The following is a 17,801-nucleotide window of genomic DNA, read 5'->3' on the forward strand; positions in this document are numbered from 1 at the left end:
ATAACATGTTTATTTCCCCCATATGATATTGATTGGTGAACATTATTGAACTGTAATTATTAAACTTACACATTTACATTTTTTCAAATTCTAGACTTAAAAAGCCCACAACAAAAACAAAAAATATATGGGAATATACTGCAAAATATAATGCGATATATTACATATACATTTCCATATATGGGAAACTAGTGCTTATATTTTCCAACATACTGCTGCAATATATGCATTGACCATGTATGGCTATATATGTGTTTATATTGCATGAGTAAATATATCTGCAATATATTATACATGCAGTACTATATCTGATCACATATAAATCTATATTATGAAGTATAATTACTGACTATAAAATTACATACATTATAATATATTTTTAAATATATTATCACATATTTTTCAATATATGAAAAGCGGCAATTCCTTGTATATTATTCAATATATTGTAATATATTTATGCAATATATTTTTCTGTATATTTTCAAATATACTGTCAAATCATGTAATATATTGATCATTCATATATAGGGAAATATATTTTCTTTCCATGAGGGATGATCTTCTATTGTGGTAAAAAGCTTTTCTGCTAAATTATCGCAGCTAATTTAACTATTCTATGTAAATCTATGTATTTTGACAATTTAGTTAAACAATTGAATAAAGATGGATTAAATGACAACCTAAATGACAACAACAACAACAACAAAAAACATCTGAATTAGGCTACAATATGCAGTTCTCTAAATTATACACAGGCCTGTATTTTTAGCTGAAAGAATGTCATAATAATGGCAATAAACAATGCATTTAGATTAAAATAACTGAACTTATTCAGCCTACATATTATGACAAATAATAAAGATGCCTGAATGTGCATCTAATTAATAGAATTATTAAATAATAATTCCATGAATCATAATAATTCTAAAATTAAATGATAAAAAAACATCAGGCCACTGGGGGTTTTCTGCCCCACTGGGCATTTTTACTTAAAGAGTCTCACAATAACATTTCACTTCAAAATAAAAAAACAACCACCATTTAAATCTAAATCAATTATGTTATCTACAAATTCCTTATTAAAAATATACATAAGAACCTTTAAAATCAAACATAAAACAAATCTACAAATCACTGCTGACAAAAAAATTGATAATTTAACATCCCAACTGATTAAATAAATGTCAAAACCGTTGATTTTCAGATTTTCAAACAAGGATTAATAAATAATAACCATTTCATTTTTGAGATTTAGTGTGGAAAATGTATTGTTAATTTACCCTGTACTGTATAGACAGTACTGACCTTTTGCATTTGTGAATAGTTCAGGTAATTTATTGTATAATTTATTTTTTTAATTAATTGTGATTGTTTTTTTTTTATAATTGGTCTTTTTTATGCTCTATGATCCTGACAGATGAACCTTTTCCAATTAGAAATGCAGGGTATAAGGGTTCAGTGAAAGTGGTCTGGACTCGGTGAAGGAGAGACATTGTGTCAGAGACACTGTAGAAGGACAGAGTTCCTGCTCTGTGATCCAGAAACACTCCTATTCTAGAGGAGCAGACAGCAGGGATAGGGACTTTTGCATTATCATGACTGAAAGTGAACTTATGCTGATAATAGTCCAGTCTCCAGGATTTTTTGTTGGTGCCAAGATTGCAGTCATCACTGCTTCCTTTACGTCTAATTCCTTTGTAACAAACTGCTACAGACCAGTCGTCCTCACTGCACTCGACCTCCCAGTAACAGCGACCGTACAAACCCTCTCGACACAAGATATAATTAGACCCATCAAATCGCTCTGGGTGATCAGGATATTGATGATCTTTATCTGAACCTGATATTTTCATGTTCTTTTCTGACAGTTCAAGGTTTTTGTGTGCAGTGTTTGAATCCAAGTGAAGTTCACAGAAATCTGAGGAGGATGAATGGACAAAAAACAAATACAAAGTAAACTTTGGTTCTGAAATGGTCACTTTGTTACAGATGATACTTAACAATTAATGAGTGTTTGCCTTGAAGAAACCACAGTTCAACTTACACTGCAAAAAATCATTTTGGGTCTTTGGTTCTGGAGACTTTGCAACATGGACATTTGACACTGAAGAGAAAATACAAACATATTTGATGGTTTAATCCTACAGAGCTGGAATCGGCAACCTACTGTATGGTACACGCAGAGGGATAATCACTGACGCGTGACAGTAGCTAAAGAGGTGTGCGTATTTAATTTAAATAAAGTCCCTCAAACTTGCATACGTACATTTTGAGGTAACCATTCCTTGTAGTCAGCATGTTTTATTAAGTTGACTCCTTCCTGCTTACAGTAGCTACTTTTCGGATACGCTTGCTTACTGCTCCACGCTTTGCTCTATCTCTTTTATATTTTATCTCCTAATTTTAACTTTAGCAAATCAGCACAGTGCTCAAAAATTAAAGCTTGACACCAATACTAAAACTAGAAACTTGTGTAACTGGAAGATTATTACAAAAAAAGGGGATTTTTTTTTTTTTTTATCTGATCAGCCTCCCACTGACAGCAGACTTTATTGTACATTCCGGAGAAGAAAAAAAGGATAAGAAAGAAAATGCCTCTTCTGGTTCAAGAATCTACTTGCTGCACAAACTGCCACAGATTTCTACACAGGATTAGAGTTCTTGAAACCAGACAGAACACAGAGCAGAGCTTCATCATGGACCCCCACCCCCACCCCAAGAGCATACAGCCGGTGAGTCCCATGAACCTAGTGCCCCTCAACAGGCCATACTGAGTGAATATATAGTCTTTGAGCAAGCTGGATGCGCTAGGTATGATGCATTCACAAGAATGATGCATTTTTCCTTTCTGCTCTCTCCTGAGTGATATTAGTGTTTGCACAAGTGTGTTCAGCTCTCGAAAGAGTTTAAGGCACTCATAGCGATGCATTCGCGTCTGTTCTTGTATGATTCTTTTCAGAGTGATAGTTGTTTGAACTAGTATGCTTGAGGTTAAATGTGCACTTTTTGTGATGCAGTCGCAGTAATTGGTTGCAACTGGGCTTGACTCTCTCTTGAGGGATGAGCACCTGCACCCCACGGTTGGGTCCTGTGACCACCATTACGGTGAGGCAGGATTAAGTGCGGAGGTTGTAGGCTGAGGACGGAGTCAAATAGGAAGTTTTCCTTTTTTGGCTCCTCTTGTTGATTCAAATAACACTATTTATCTTTGTGTGTCTGATTCTAAAGAATTAGAGGCAAAAAAGTGCTGTAGTTATTATTATTAAAGTTATAGCTTGCGACAGTGACAGATTAGACCTGTTTTGGCTGCATGAGACAGATTTTGTGGAAAACGATTTCTGTTTGTACATACTGCTTGCCTCTGTGAGCCTTCTGTTTTTCCTTTGATCTCCATGCTGAGGCAGAAAGATTGTGAAGCGTCCTCATTGAAGGCTCTGACCCGGCCATTTGGGTTTTTATGTTCTGCTGAATAGCAGATTCAGTAAGGAGCACTGCCTCCTTACTGTAAGCCTCTTTGGTAAGCAGTTCTAAATATAGGACATAGTTAGGCCTCCTCTCACTTTAGAGAGTTGTCATGTTGAGGTCTCCATCCTCAGAGCTCCATCATGCAGTGGTACTGAGTTCTTAGGCTTTCTGAGCCTCCTTGGCCACTGCTTTTAGGAAGGGTTACCGATGAGCCGTGCTATAGACTAGCAAGTGCGTGTTGTTGGCTCTCTGTGAGCCTCCTTGCAGGAGGTCCTTAGCATGGGACGTAGTATGTCTTCTCTCATCTTAGAGAGTCGTGATGTTGAGACCTTTGCACCTAGAGCTCGGCCAGGCAGTTTGTTAAGTTGTTAGGCCCTTTGTGAGCCTCCCTGGCTACTGTGAGTGTTGTCAAACTTCCTATCATGACAGAGTTATCTTTAACTGTCAGGCCTCTCCTCCCGAGAGCTCCGCTAGGACAGCATTGGTAAGTTGTAGGCTCTCTGTGAGCCTCCTTGCAAGATGTAATGAGCGTAGGGCGTAGTTAGGTCTCCTCTCAATTTAGAGTCATCATGTTGAGGCCTCCATTCTTAGAGCTTGGCTAGGTAGTGGCTTAAGTTGTTAGGCTCTCTGTGAGCCTCCTCGGCTACTGTGAGTGTTACTAGGCCTCCTCTAGCTGGAGAGAGTTATCTTACTGAGGCCTTTGCCTACCGGAGCTCTGCTAGGATAGCATTGCAAGTAGTAGGCTCTCTGTGAGCCTCCTTGCTATCCTGAGCGTGGGATATTGTTAGTCTCCTCTGAATTTAGAGAGTCGTCATGCTGAGGCTTTCATTTCCAGAGCTCTGTTTGTTTTTGCTAAGTTGTAAGGCTCTTTGTGAGCCTCCTTGGCCATTGTGAGCATCATCAGGCCACCTCTTGTTACAGAGAGGTAACTTCCCAGAGCTCTGCTAGGATAGCATTTGCGAGTTGTAGGCTCTCTGTAAGCCTCCTTGCATGGTATCCTAAGTGTGGGTTGTTGTTAAGTCTCCTCTCCATTTAGACAGTCATTATGCTGAGGCTATCGGTCCTTTTAGCTCGGTTATTGTTTGCTGAGTTGTTAGGCTCTTTATGAGCCTCTTTGGCTACTGCAAGCGTGGTTAGGCCTCCACTCACTACAGAGGGTTATTTTTATTGAGGTCTCCGCTCCCCAGAGCACCACTAGGGCAGCATCTGTGAGTTGTAGGCTCACTTTGAGCCTCCTTACAGGATGTTCTGAGTGTGTGGTGTAGTTAGGACTCCTCTCGTTTTAGAGAGGCCTCTGCTCCTAGAGCTCAGCCATCTACTGTGAGCATCGCCAGGCCTCCTCTCGATACAGAGAGTTATCTTCATTGAGGCCTCCACTCACCAGGGCTCTACTAGTACAGCACCTGTGAGTTGTAGGCTCTCTGTGAGCCTCCTTACAGGATATCTTGAACATGGGGCGTAGTTAGGCCTCCTCTTATTTTAGAGAGTCATCATGTTGAGGTCTCCGCTCCTAGAGCTCGGCTAGGTGGTAGGGTAGTCTGCTAAGTTGTTAGGCTCTATGAGAGCCTTCTTGGTTACTGAACTTAAGGTGATGATACACAGGGTAACTTTTTGAGCAATGTTGCCAGGCAATCTCGCCAAGCGAGAGAATGAGAAACAAATTTTGATCTAAAGTATCCAGATTGAAATTTGTTGCTCATTCTCAATGGGAAAATGCCCAAGCATCATCGCTTTGTGAGATTGCCCGGCAACATTGCTCAAAAAGTTGCCTTGTGTATCATTACCTTTAGTGTGGAGTGTTGCTAGGCTGCCTCTCATTTTGAGAGTTGTTGTATTTAGGCCTCCAGAGTTAACTCTGAGTGTTAGGCTCTCTGTGAGCCTCCTTGGATGCTGGCCTGAATAAGAGAACATAGCTAGGCTTCCTCTCTCCTGTTGAGGCCTCTGTTCTTGAGAAGCTCCAGTCTATGATCGCATTGTTGGTGCAGGGGTGAGTACTCCTAAGAGTCTTTGGTTTAGCTCAGCCAATAAGGCACTCATCCCTTTAGCATGGTGGCATGGGTATACTGTTTCCCATAGCACCCTCTAGGGGATGCATCACATCGTTCCTCTTCTCAGGGAACCATGGTTACATGTGTAACCTGATACGTTTTCAATCAGCTGAACAAATTCTTATGCTCGAATGGATACTTGGTGGGTTAAATGGATAAATGGTGGGTTTACACACTCAGACGTGAGAGTGAGATACCAGGTCGCAGGCTGGTGTAGCACTGGAAGCCATCACAGGCAGACGGTGTTGTGGATACTCCACTCCATTAAATTCACACAAAAATGAAAATTCTGTCATTATTTACTCACCCTCAAGTTGTTCCAAACCTGTATGAATTTCTTTGTTCTGCTGAACACAAAGGAAGATATTTAAAGAATGTGAGAAACTGAACGGTTCTGGGGCACCATTGACTTTCATAGTATTTATTTTTCATACTATGGATGTCAATGGTGCCCCAAAGCGGCCTTGTTACAAACTTTCTTCAAAATATCTTCCTTTGTGTTCAAGGACAAAGAAATTCATACAGGTTTGGAACAACTTGAGGGTGAGTAAGGGAAGACAGAATTTTCATTTTTGGGTGAACTATCCCTTTAAGGGGTTGGAAAGACACTGGAAACCATCAGAGGCAGAAGGTGTGGGGATACTTCACCCCTTTAAGGGGTAGGAAAGTGAGCTGGGAAGTTGTTACTAGTGTGTCTAATGAACTGAAGCTCTCTGACTCTCACATTCAGCCAGACCCCAAACTTAGTGATTCAGGAAAATTTTATTTTGGTTAGGGCTGTCTGGTTGGAAGAATTGAGGGAATTGGGAAGTAACACAGTGGGTTTACACACTCAGACATGAGTGTAAGACACCAGGTCCGAGGTCGCAGGCTGGAGTAGCACCGAAAGCCATAAGAGGCAGATGGTGTGATGGATACTCCACTCCATTAAGGGGTTGGCAAGACACTGGAAGACATCAGAGGCTAAATGTGTGGGGTTACTCCACCCCATGAAGGGATAGGAAAGACACTAGTAAGCCAGGAAGTTGCTTACTTCAGGGGCGCCCCGAACTTAGCAGCATTTAGTTAAATATTTTTATTTCCTGTGCATATTTTTATTTCTTATGTAAATGTTGTGGTTATTTTATGATTATTTTAACTCCTTTTCTATGTATTCTAAAGCACTTTGAATTACCATTGTGTATGAAATGTGCTATAAAATAAACGTGCTTTGCCTTGCTTAAGTTAGGTACTATAATACTATTAAAGTGAGATTTTAACCTGCACGTGCTAGCACGCAGGTCTGACAAACCATTCGTGCGACCAGAGATGTGTGCTTCCGTGATTATTACTCCGCGTGCCATACGGTTGCTGACCCCTGCTACAGAGAATGAATGACAATACAACATATCAAAATATTCTGACCTTCTCGGTATATTCTTGCTGTTTGCTGTTGACAGACATCCTCCAAAACCTCCTTAAATGCTGAGACTGAAATGTCTTTAAAAGAGAGGTGAGTGTGTTGAGTAATGCTGGTAACATCTTCAAATGTGGGTAAAACACACACCGACTGACAGCTCTGAAATAAGAATAATAATATAGACTTAATTTATGAACCAAAACAGATACTTTCCAGAAAATAAAACAAGCACAGCACAATACTGTTTCATTTTGTGGATGGTTCTCAACATTTTTGTGTCATTACCTTCAGACACTGGATCTGATCATCAGTAATCAGGAGTTTCTCAATCACTGCTTGTCTTTTTCTGAGTTCTGTCAGCTCTTGATCCAGATGTTTGTGAAGTTCCTCTGCTCGATCTATCTCAGTCTTCTCCTGAGCTCTGATCTGCTCTTTAATCGCACGGCATTTCTTCTCAAGAGAGCAGATGAGCTCAGTGAAGACCTTCTCAATGTTCTCTATGGTCTCTCGCGCTGAACTCTGTTGGAGACACAAAGACCCAATCATGCAGAACGAAACAACAGCTTGTATGTATGTGACAGATTTGAATGAAATTCATAAATCATAATTATCATAAATCTTGTCTTGAAATCGAAACAGTGATTATGCATACTATTAGTCAAATGAACTGGTAAAAAAAAAATGTTTCTTGTTTATAGGGGATTAGTTTTCCAATTATTTGCAAACATGCATTATATAACTACAAAGAACTGAAAGTGCCAAAGAATGGCTGAGACAAATGTCAGAAAAAGCAATTTCAAATAAAATGCCAGAACCACTCCCCCAACAGGTCACGAATAGGCTGTCAGTGACAGTATTCCCTACGGCCACAGCCGAAGCTATAAGCCTCAAAGAGGCCTTCATAATGCATGAAGGCCTACCAAGGTCGCTCAAAGGCTTGGAACCAACAACTTCACATAGAAGTCGTCTCTTTAATGGAATATGGCCAGGAGGCCTAAAGGAGCCCCGGCCAGTCACTTCTCAGGGGAACATAGTTGACCACGAATGTCACCAGGGAGGCCAACCTGGTCTTACTTTTCTAGTAACCTAGTCTGGCCAGTAACCTGTCTGTTTTCTAAACAGAGTCTCTAAAACTTTTGCCTCCAGAAAAGGCATCCAGTAAGAGGGACTGCAAACTGGCAGTAAATCAACTCAGACCAGATCGTAGAGAAGGGCATCCTGGAGAGCATGACTCAGCATAGCACTTTCACGCTAGATACACTACCTGAGCTACCTTAGGCCAGCTACCTGATAGCAAGTCTTTGCTGGCTGACAAATACCCATATTGGGGATTCACCTTCAGTGAGGCACGCTAAGGCCAGTCACCTGATAGCAAATCTTTGTTGGTTGAAGTACCCAAATCATTGGGGACTCACTCTCAGAGAGGCCTGCTACGGCCAGCAAACTGAAAGCAAGTCTTTGCTGACTGCCAAGTACTCAAACTGCTGGGTACTCGCCCTCATAGAGGCCTGGTAAGGCCAGCTAACTGATAGCAAGTCTATGCTGTCTGCAAGATACCCAAACTGCTGGAGACTTGCCCTCAGAGAGGCCTGCTTAGGCCAGCTACCTGATAGCAAGTCTTTCTGTCTAAAAAGTTCCCACACTGTTGGGGACTTGCCCTCAGAGAGGCTTGGTAAGGTCAGCTATTTGATAGCAAGTCTTTGCTAGCTGCCAAGTACCCAAATTGTTGGGGACTTGCTCTCAGGGAGGCCTGCTAAGGCCAACCAACTGATAGCGAGTCTTTACTAGCAGAAATAGACTGTTTACACTGTGTGCCTACAGGCCTGGAATACCTAATCACATTGCCAACAAGCAGAGTTCTCAGTAAAAGCACATTTTACCCTTTAAAGGTGCCCTAGAATTTTAAATTTAAAATTGAATTTACCCTGACATAGTAGAATAATAAGAGTTCTGTACATACCGTGAGCCTCAAACACCATTGTTTCCTCCTTCTTATGTAAATCTCGTGCGTGAAAAACACCATGGAAAAACAGGCGAATCTCAACATAACACCAACTGTGACACAACAGTTGGGATCCTTAATATGTACGCCCCCAACTCTTGCATATACCAGCCCATGTTCAAGGCAAGGCAGTATTAATGTCTGAAGCTGCTGATGACGAATAATCAGATGTTCTCCAGGTATTGTAAAGCAAGCAAGCAAGGACAATAGCGAAAATGGCAGATAGATCCATAATAACTGTTCATGATACATGATATCATGATATATTTAGTGATATTTGTAAATTGTCTTTCTAAATGTTTCGTTAGCATGTTGATGTACTGAATTGTACTGTTAATGTACTGTTAAATGTGGTTAAAGTTACCATTGTTTCTTACTGTATTCACAGAGATCAGAGCCACGTTGTTATTTTCATTTTTAAATGCTTGCAGTCTGTATAATTCATATCTTCATTCTTTATAAATCTCTCCAAGTGTGTAGCTTTAGCCACGTTAGCCGTGCAGCACTATCAAACTCATTCAGAATGAATAATAGGAACTACTTAATCCATAAATAGAAAACTTTCGTTTGCATGTTTTTTTTTTTTTTTTATATATATATATACAAGTATGTCTTTGGTCTTGTTTTTCCCCTGCATCTGTCATTTAAGATTCCCTGTGTAATTTTGTAACAATACGTCACTTTTACAAGCGCTGTAAACATCACTGGCATCTTCTGATACTCACTTTAAAAGACTTCACAGCTTCACTGAGTTCCCGCTGACCTCTCTCTCGCTCCTGGATCAGCTTCTGACACGCCACCTTTATCTCCTTTAACTCTTTCTGAGGAAGGTAATATTAAAAAAAGTAATTTAAGTCAGTTCTAAAAATAAGGACATCTACCTGAAATTATAAGCATTGATTTTTTTTATTGATTTTTGACCTTTTTACTAGTCCATTCTGAATCCACAGACACCATATTATGGTTTTTATGATTGTCAATCATACAGAAACAACAAATGCATTGACGATCATCCTGACAGTAAAACTCAACAAGTTTCCCATGACTGAGGCAGATGTTCTCCTGAATGTTTCTGGAAGCTTCGACTAGTTTGTGCTTCATAAACGCAGGAGATTCATAGTGAAGCTGCAGGTGAGTTTGACAGAAGGAGGCCAAGCACTGCAAACAGGACTTTACAGCTCTGTTCTTCTCTGTAGTGCAAACATCACACTCCACAGCAGCCGTTTGTAGGGACGTCTTCTGCAGCGTCTCCATCATCTCAGCTATCAGAGTGTTCTTCTTCAGTAGAGGTCTCTGACTGAAGCTCTCTCTGCATTGGGGACAGCGGTACGGCGGCCCCTGCTCCTTCTGGCCCCAGCAGTCAGTAATACAGCTCATACAGTAACTGTGTCCACAGGGAATCGTCACCGGCTCCTTCAGAGGATCCAAACAGACTGGACAGCTGAACTGATCCACATGACTCACTGCAGATTCAGCCATTTCTGAAGGAGTAGCCTATATAAATACACGTCAATCATTAATGAAAGTGCGTGCATAAAAATCTACAAAATGCTTACAGTTTTGTGTATTAATATAAAATAATCCTAAACTCTTCAACCATAACCAGAAGAATAAACATAATACATCCAGATTAACATATAAATATTATCAAACACATACAGTAATAATTGAATGTTCATTTTTCAATGCAAGCATAAAGATTTGTAAAACCTTTAGTTAAGGATTATATGACGTTCTCACCTGCTTTGACAGAATAAGTCAAAAATTCGCTCCTTTACAGATTTAACCAAACTAGAACAGTGTGGATCCTTAAGCAGATGCGTGTGTAACATGGAAATAGGTTTAGTTTCTCCTCAAATCCACAAACTTCCTGGTTTTCAGTGAGCAGATGAGTGCATGAGAGAGAGAGAGAGAGAGAGAGAGAGAGTAAACATTGTTTATGTGAAGCCGTGACTTTGCAGTTTTGATGCTCTACTCTTTGTACTTTGCTTAATATCACACCATATCTTTTGACACCATCATATGCGAACTGAACTGAGCTGGACGATGACATCACTGTTTTCTTCAGAGCTAGTGTATAGATAAATGAACTATATTAATAACTAATGATTTTTACAATGGAATGAATCAGTACTGAACTTACTCGCTTTACAGCCAAAATTATGTTCCCTTTATCTGTAAAGCTGCTTTGACACAATCTGCATTGTAAAAAGTGCTATATAAATAAAGGTGACTTGACACCAATAATCAGTTGAATGGTGTGTAACATATAGAAAATGTTTGTTTGTTTTAACTGCTTCTAACACTTCCAGAAATCTGTGTGTGAAATGATTAAATCATTGATGATTTCACTTTTGTTGTAGAATGTCATTGGCATCAAAGCTTTCAGAAATCATTTCTTGTTTTAAAGTGCCGACAAGTGTTACTTCTTGATTATAAGAAGAGAAAGTTCTCATTCAGCTGCTGTGGAGAAAAATAATAATCACAGACAATCTCACACAGATCACATATTCTTGAGACAAAATATTTCCTAAAACAGCCACATTTCCATCAAATGATCACTAGAATGTTATTAACACAAATGCCTAATTTGATTTGCTCTTTATTTATTATAATTACATATTACTGTTACGGGTGTGTATGCAGGAGAGATGAGGCAAATACGGAGATCTACAAAACCACAGGGTTTAATGGTAATCCAAGAATATAACGCAGCGAGAGACATATAAAACAACCATAACACAACAGAGAACGGACAGGGAGTGAAGGGAGTGAGTCCATAATAAAGGAGTGCTGACGAGGGAGTCCAGGTGACGATGATCTGTGATGATGGGGAGATGACAAGGGAAGTGAGTGCAGGTGTGGAGAACAGGAGGAACATGGGAAATGAAGTCCGGGGAACAAGGGATCTGTGACAATCACATTATTATTTATACATTAAATCAAAGAAAAATAAATATAAAGATTAATCTTTTAAAGAAACAGTGCTATGAAGGTCATTTTAAAAATGTGAGTCTTTAAAAGATTTTGCACTTTCTCAGCCTTTTGTCAACAACGAAATCAAAAATCAATCAAAATCAGACCTCATCCTGAAGTCAACTCAGTTATCAAACTTGTAAAGAAACTGTTTGTAAATAAAGGTGATCCTACTAGCTGGTAGCAACTCAACAAATCAAAATATCATCTGCATTTAATACATGAAATATAACATAATATTTGTGATGACGTAAAACAACTTGATCAATACCGCACTATAAACAATTATTTTTTCAAAATAACCCTGACACATTGATGATGAACTGCATCATGGATTCAGACATGGATTATTATGTGCTGCAGTAAAGAAACCTTGCTGAAGATGAACACTTTCAGATGCCAAGATTACAGAATACACAAAATCAAAATCCCTATAATCTGATTTAGCAACATCTGATAATGAACTGTATATTTTTTTACTATATCCAACTTGAGATTGGCTTAAATTGGTGTTTTATATTCATTGATGGTGTTTAGTTAAACAAAACCATGATGGTTGGGCTATCTGACTCTGTGGTACGTGGAAGGGGTTTCTAAGGGGAAATTGTGATCACTTGCAAAGGCAACATGATTAACACATTCCGGAAATCAAAACACGTTGGTTGGGGCAAAGTTTTCAAAGGGGAAATTTGAGCTGTGGTGCATAGTTAAGATATCTCCGAAAGGGGGTTTGGGGCTGTGTGGCGCAGTTTTAAGTGTCTTAGCAAAAGGGGAGATTGAAATTGTAGCTGTGTCTCATTTCATTTCGAAGGCTGCATCCTCCTGAGGACACATCCTGTGAAGGATGTGGTATACGGAGTGTCCTTAACCAGATTTAAACGAGATTTCCTTTGTAGGACAAACAGGCAGGAAAGAAAACAGGAAGTATCACATTGCTATGCCAACACGTTCACGGCCGCGTGCATTCTCACAACAGTTAAATGAATGAAAATTATTTATACATTTGGAAAGTAATTTGAAAAGAAAATGTATTCACTTGTTTTATTTTGGGTAATTATTTGAATTGAATTACCATTGTGTATGAAATATGAAATAAAATTGCCCTGCCTTGCCTAAGAAACTTGATGCCTTTTGTCCATTCAAACTACAAATTATATTTTAATCAAAATATATTGGACTATATGTTTCAGAAGTTTAGCAAATTAATTTGAAACTCGATCAATTACATTTTTTCCTGGTCTGCTGATGATCCTGACAGATGAACCATCTAAAACCCCAAAAGCAGGGTTTAAGGGTTCAGTGTGTTACAATTGCTGGTTAGGAGCATAAACACGCACGAGTATAGAAGTACAACTTTCTTTAATAAATCCACAAGGAGAGTAATCCATAAACAGGTACAACGAGGAGACAACCAAACAACACATGAACGATACCGGACAATACTAGACAGGAAACACAGGGCTTATATACACAGGAACACAAGAGGGTGATTAGACACAGCTGAATGTGATGATTGGAGTGATAAGTAACCATGGTGATTAACTAGTGGCGGGAAATGAAACTACAAGAAGTCCAAAACAGAGTGCACATGTAACATATCGCCCCCTCCCGGAAAGGCGCGTCCTCGCGCCGTGAGATGGAAGGAAGGAGATTAAGGAGGGTGAAATTCCGGGAGAGGGTTAGAGTATGGTGAAGTCCAGGGAGGTGCAGGGGGTGGTGAAATCCGGGTGGTAGCCTTGAGCAGAGGAGTCCAGATGTTGCTCCAGGCCACAGCCAGGATGGCGACCCACGGCGGCGTTGCTTGAGGCAGGAGCCGAGGTGGTGAAACGCTCCAAACAACCTTGGGGAGGCGTGGAAGCAGCGCAGCCGATGTAGATGGATCCTTGGGCCAAGACAGAGAGCCGAAGGAGCGGAGTGACGCCGATGGTCTCGGAGTCCGCGACGGAGTTGCAGTGACGGCCCCCCGAGGCGGCAGCAGGGTACCGGAGGGCTGAGGTGGAGTTGGAACGACTGTGGGCCGAGGCGGAACCTGAGGGAAAGGCGGAGCCAATCGGAGCCGTAGGGGTGGAGGGTCGGAGAAACTCGAACGACCCGTAGGTCTGTGGCGATGTGATGGTGATGTCTGACCCAGGTGGAATTGAAGGACCGAGGGAGTCCAGTGGAGCCGAATGCTCGATGGTCTCTGCTGTAGACGAGGGTGGATGGAGCAGCGGCGGAGGAGTCAGGACGATGAGCCGAGGTGTTATGATGGGATCTGAGGCTGGAGGATCCTCATCGCCTGAAGCTGGTTCACAGCAGGCCCCAGATGTAGCCACGCCACTGAGAGGAGGCTGGAGAAGAGCTGAGGGCATGATGTGAGACAGCAAGGGTTGGGTGGCAGGCAAGGTGAGGGCTGGAGAACAGGCTGATTAGCAGAGGGACTGAAAAATACAAAGTCATTATCAGGGGTTTGGAGAGGAGGTGGGAGAGGGAGGCTGGGTGGGACCAGTTCATCTAGAATGGGGCAGACATTCTCAGGAATTAACAGAGGTAGGGAATCCTCTCCAAACTCAAAACAGTCATTGGTGCTTGCCTGGAACTCACTCTCAGTGGCGGGAGTGTGGGCGGGGCTCCATTCCAAACCCTCGTCTTCGTCACTAACTCCCTCGGCGATGGAAATAGCAGCAAACTCACACACCTGGTCAGACACGCTGGGCTCCGTCTCCGCAGCGATGTTATGCTCAGTTGTTCCACTCATCGCTGGCTCTTGCATCGCGGTGGAGGCGGGCTCTCTGTCTTCGGTGGTGTTGCGCTGACATACCACGCTGTCTGGAGGTTCCTGGCTGGGCACTGGAGTGGGAGTGGGGCTGGCGTCGTTGTCGCAGAAATCCACGGTCATCAACGATCCACATGACGCCAGTACCCACTCCACGTATTCAGGGAAGCTCCCTCGAGGTCCTTCCCCGGACAGCTGTGATTTGGTGGCGGTGTTGAGGCCGGCATACAGGAAGTTGCAAAGGCTGCTGTCCGGGAAATGTGTAGATGGTACTAAAAACAAAAAATCGTCCAAATGTGCCTCGAGGGAGCGGTCCTTCTGCTCAGGGCAGATTCACAGAAAAGCGGGTGTGTACATGGTGATGAAAACGAACAGTGAAACACGCAAGACTCTCTCCAGATCCTTGGTTAGCACGCTCAGCCTGACAGTTTGTCTGCGGGTGATACCTGGAGGAAAGACTCGCAGTCGCCCCCAGCTGTCGACAGAACCCAAAACTTTGACACAAATTGGGGACCCCTGTCAGAAACCACGTTCAGCGGGAGGCCATGAATATGGAAAACATGATCCAGGACGATAGTTGCTGTCTTCCTTGCTGAAGGCAATTTGGGGAGGGGAATAAAATGGGCCACCTTTGAGAACCTGTCCACCACAGTAAGAACTACCGTGTTGCCGATAGACAGACTAGGCCTGTGACGAAGTCCATTGCTAAGTGTGACCAGGGTCTCGAAGGGACAGGTAGGACATGCTGACACGAACTGACGAGCGTCTTGCGCCATGGAAGGCCACCAGAACCACTGCTTGATTAAACTACAGGTACGAGTCGCTCCTGGGTGGCAAGCTAGTACAGATGAGTGACCCCACTGTAGGACGCTAGTTCGAACCAATTCTGGCACAAACAACAGGCTCTCAGGGTACCCCACGGGAACTGTGACATTGCACAAAGCAGAGCGGACTCTGGATTCCACCCCCCAGGTGACCATTGCTACCACCCGATCGGGAGGCAGAATGGCAGAATGAGTGTCTCAGGCTTACCATTCTTGGACCCCGGACGGTAGGAGATGTTAAAATTGAACCGACCGAAAAACAGTGCCCAGCGAGCCTGTCGGGAATTAAACCGTTTAGCGGTTCTTATGATCGGTCCAAACTATAAAAGGGACCTCCGCGCCCTCTAACCAGTGGCGCCACTCCTCCAGCTCCAACTTAACAGCCAGTAACTCCCTATTCCTGATGTCGTAATTCCGTTCCGAGGGGGTTAAACGATGAGAAAAAAATGCGCAAGGATGTACTCTGTCATCCGAAGGTGACCTCTGAGAAAAAAAAATCGCACCTCTGACGCATCCACCTCCACAACGAACTGACGAGACTGATCGGGAGTAGCAAGAATGGGAGCTGAAACAAAGCGACTCTTTAACACTCTGAGGTCTGAGGTATCGCCGGTGATACCACATAGGTTTTTTTCTTACCGGTGTGAAAGAGACTCAAAATATTCCGTCAATGTTGCATATACAATTAAGAGTTATACACCATTTTAATCTGTGGAATATCTTCTTTTATTTGTGTACACTCAGAGTAAAAACAAATATGTTGTGCTTTTTGCAAAATAAAGAAAACTAACATGATGCGTGATCTCTCGTCTCCCTCTGAACGAAGTCCAATCTGATAGTTCTCAGAAAATGAAGTGTAACTTAGTGAATACTAATGACACAAAAATGAGACTTATGTCTAAAAAAACGTTGAAATATCAGGTTTTAAATCGTGTTAGTCAAATCGAAAACAAATATTCTCTGTTTATGTAATCTGTATGAAAAGAGAGCCATCTCAGAAGTCTGTGATTCAGCTCATTATCCGCTAATGTGGCCACGCCCACGAAGGGAGCGCTATTCAGATGAATTCTGAGGCAATACATGCATACATCGTCTCAATCGTGTATTTATTGTCTTGAAAAGTGTTTATCTGGATGTTATAGCAATCTCTGGCCTCTGTTAGTTCCTGGAGAGTCACATGGTTGTTCCTCTTTAGATTAATTTGTGGACTAAATGTGCACAGACCGCTCTCCGGCTGCAAGTATGAATTGAAAACACAGTATCCAGCGTTCATAGTGATGACAATAAATATTGAATAAATATTAATCCTCTGTATACAAAAATTGACATAAACATATGAGAATCCATCAATATTTCTCCAAATGTGCATGCTTTTAAGCTAAAAGCCTGAAATGCCATAGAGGTAACATAATTGTTCAGACACTTTGCATCACAGAAATACATTATATTTTAAAGTATATAATAGAATACCATTATTTTAAATTGTAATAATATTTCACAGTATTGCTGTTTTTTCTGTATGTTCGATATACACCATGATGAGCTTGAGACATGATCACAGAGGGTTTTTTCACAGCCTACCTGGCTGAAAGGCCTCATTATTTATGCAGGTCATTACACCTCATTATGCAGATCTTTTGTCTTCTCGGGTGTAAATGACTCATTATTCATGATGATTCACACCCCCATGCATACTGTGTTTCTTGACAAAAAGTGTCTTACACAATTTAAATCTCTCTGTTTTATATGAACAAGCAGGCAGCATAATTTTTACATAATTTTTACATAACTCTAGTCTACAACCCCCAATACCCAGAAGGTAGGAGATGTTAAAATTGAACCGACCGAAAAACAGTGCCCAGCATAAATGATGACAGAATTTTCATTTCAGGCTGAACTATCCCTTTAAAGCTGCAGATTCACCTTATATAGACCTTAATCTCTTTAAATATTACAAAATAACCATGTCAGTCACTTAATAAACACAAGATGTAGTTTTTATTGTGTTGCAGTGGAAACAGGCTAAACTGAATAGAAATCAGTTACATTTCTCAAATTTAATAGTGATTCTGGAATATGAATGATTACCTGATTAAGCAGGGAGCAGAAGCACAAGATAGAATCAAATCCCAGGTCAGGTGATTATGCTGTCGACAACAACTCAATGTATAATCAATGTCGGCATTATCAGGAGGGTGCTTCTCACGTCTTTTTTTTTTTTTTTAATGTCCATCTTCATCTGCCTTCACCCCTACTAAAGGAAGCAATGTGCCCTGCAAGCACTGATGGATGCAAGACTCTGTGTGAAGTGTGACATTCTTGTTCACGT

General features: G+C 41.4%; 2 protein-coding genes across 2 annotated transcripts in view; both read right to left on the minus strand.

Moving 5' to 3' along the window:
- LOC125275865 (tripartite motif-containing protein 16-like) overlaps positions 1-17,801 on the minus strand; it is an 81,007-nt gene that overhangs the window by 53,289 nt on the left and 9,917 nt on the right. The window lies entirely within an intron of this gene.
- On the minus strand, positions 424-10,790 carry LOC125275871 (E3 ubiquitin/ISG15 ligase TRIM25-like). Its single transcript, XM_048203176.1, has 7 exons — positions 10,658-10,790; positions 9,839-10,411; positions 9,643-9,738; positions 7,201-7,434; positions 6,921-7,074; positions 2,048-2,107; positions 424-1,921 (listed from the first exon to the last, which is right to left on the minus strand). Exons 2-7 carry the CDS (start codon positions 10,394-10,396, stop codon positions 1,383-1,385), a joined length of 1,641 nt encoding a protein of 546 aa, XP_048059133.1. The 5' UTR covers positions 10,397-10,411; positions 10,658-10,790; the 3' UTR covers positions 424-1,382.

This window comes from Megalobrama amblycephala, linkage group LG9, assembly GCF_018812025.1.
Source record: "Megalobrama amblycephala isolate DHTTF-2021 linkage group LG9, ASM1881202v1, whole genome shotgun sequence".
NCBI lineage: Eukaryota > Metazoa > Chordata > Actinopteri > Cypriniformes > Xenocyprididae > Megalobrama > Megalobrama amblycephala.

Coding starts and splice junctions, on each gene's coding strand:
- LOC125275871 (XM_048203176.1), bottom strand. CDS start 10,396: ATGGCTGAATCTGCAGTGAGTCATGTGGATCAGTTCAGCTGTCCAGTC. Junction 9,739..9,838: donor CAGAATGGACTAGTAAAAAG/GTCAAAAATCAA, acceptor TACCTTCCTCAG/AAAGAGTTAAAGGAGATAAA. Junction 7,435..9,642: donor AAGCTGTGAAGTCTTTTAAA/GTGAGTATCAGA, acceptor TGTCTCCAACAG/AGTTCAGCGCGAGAGACCAT.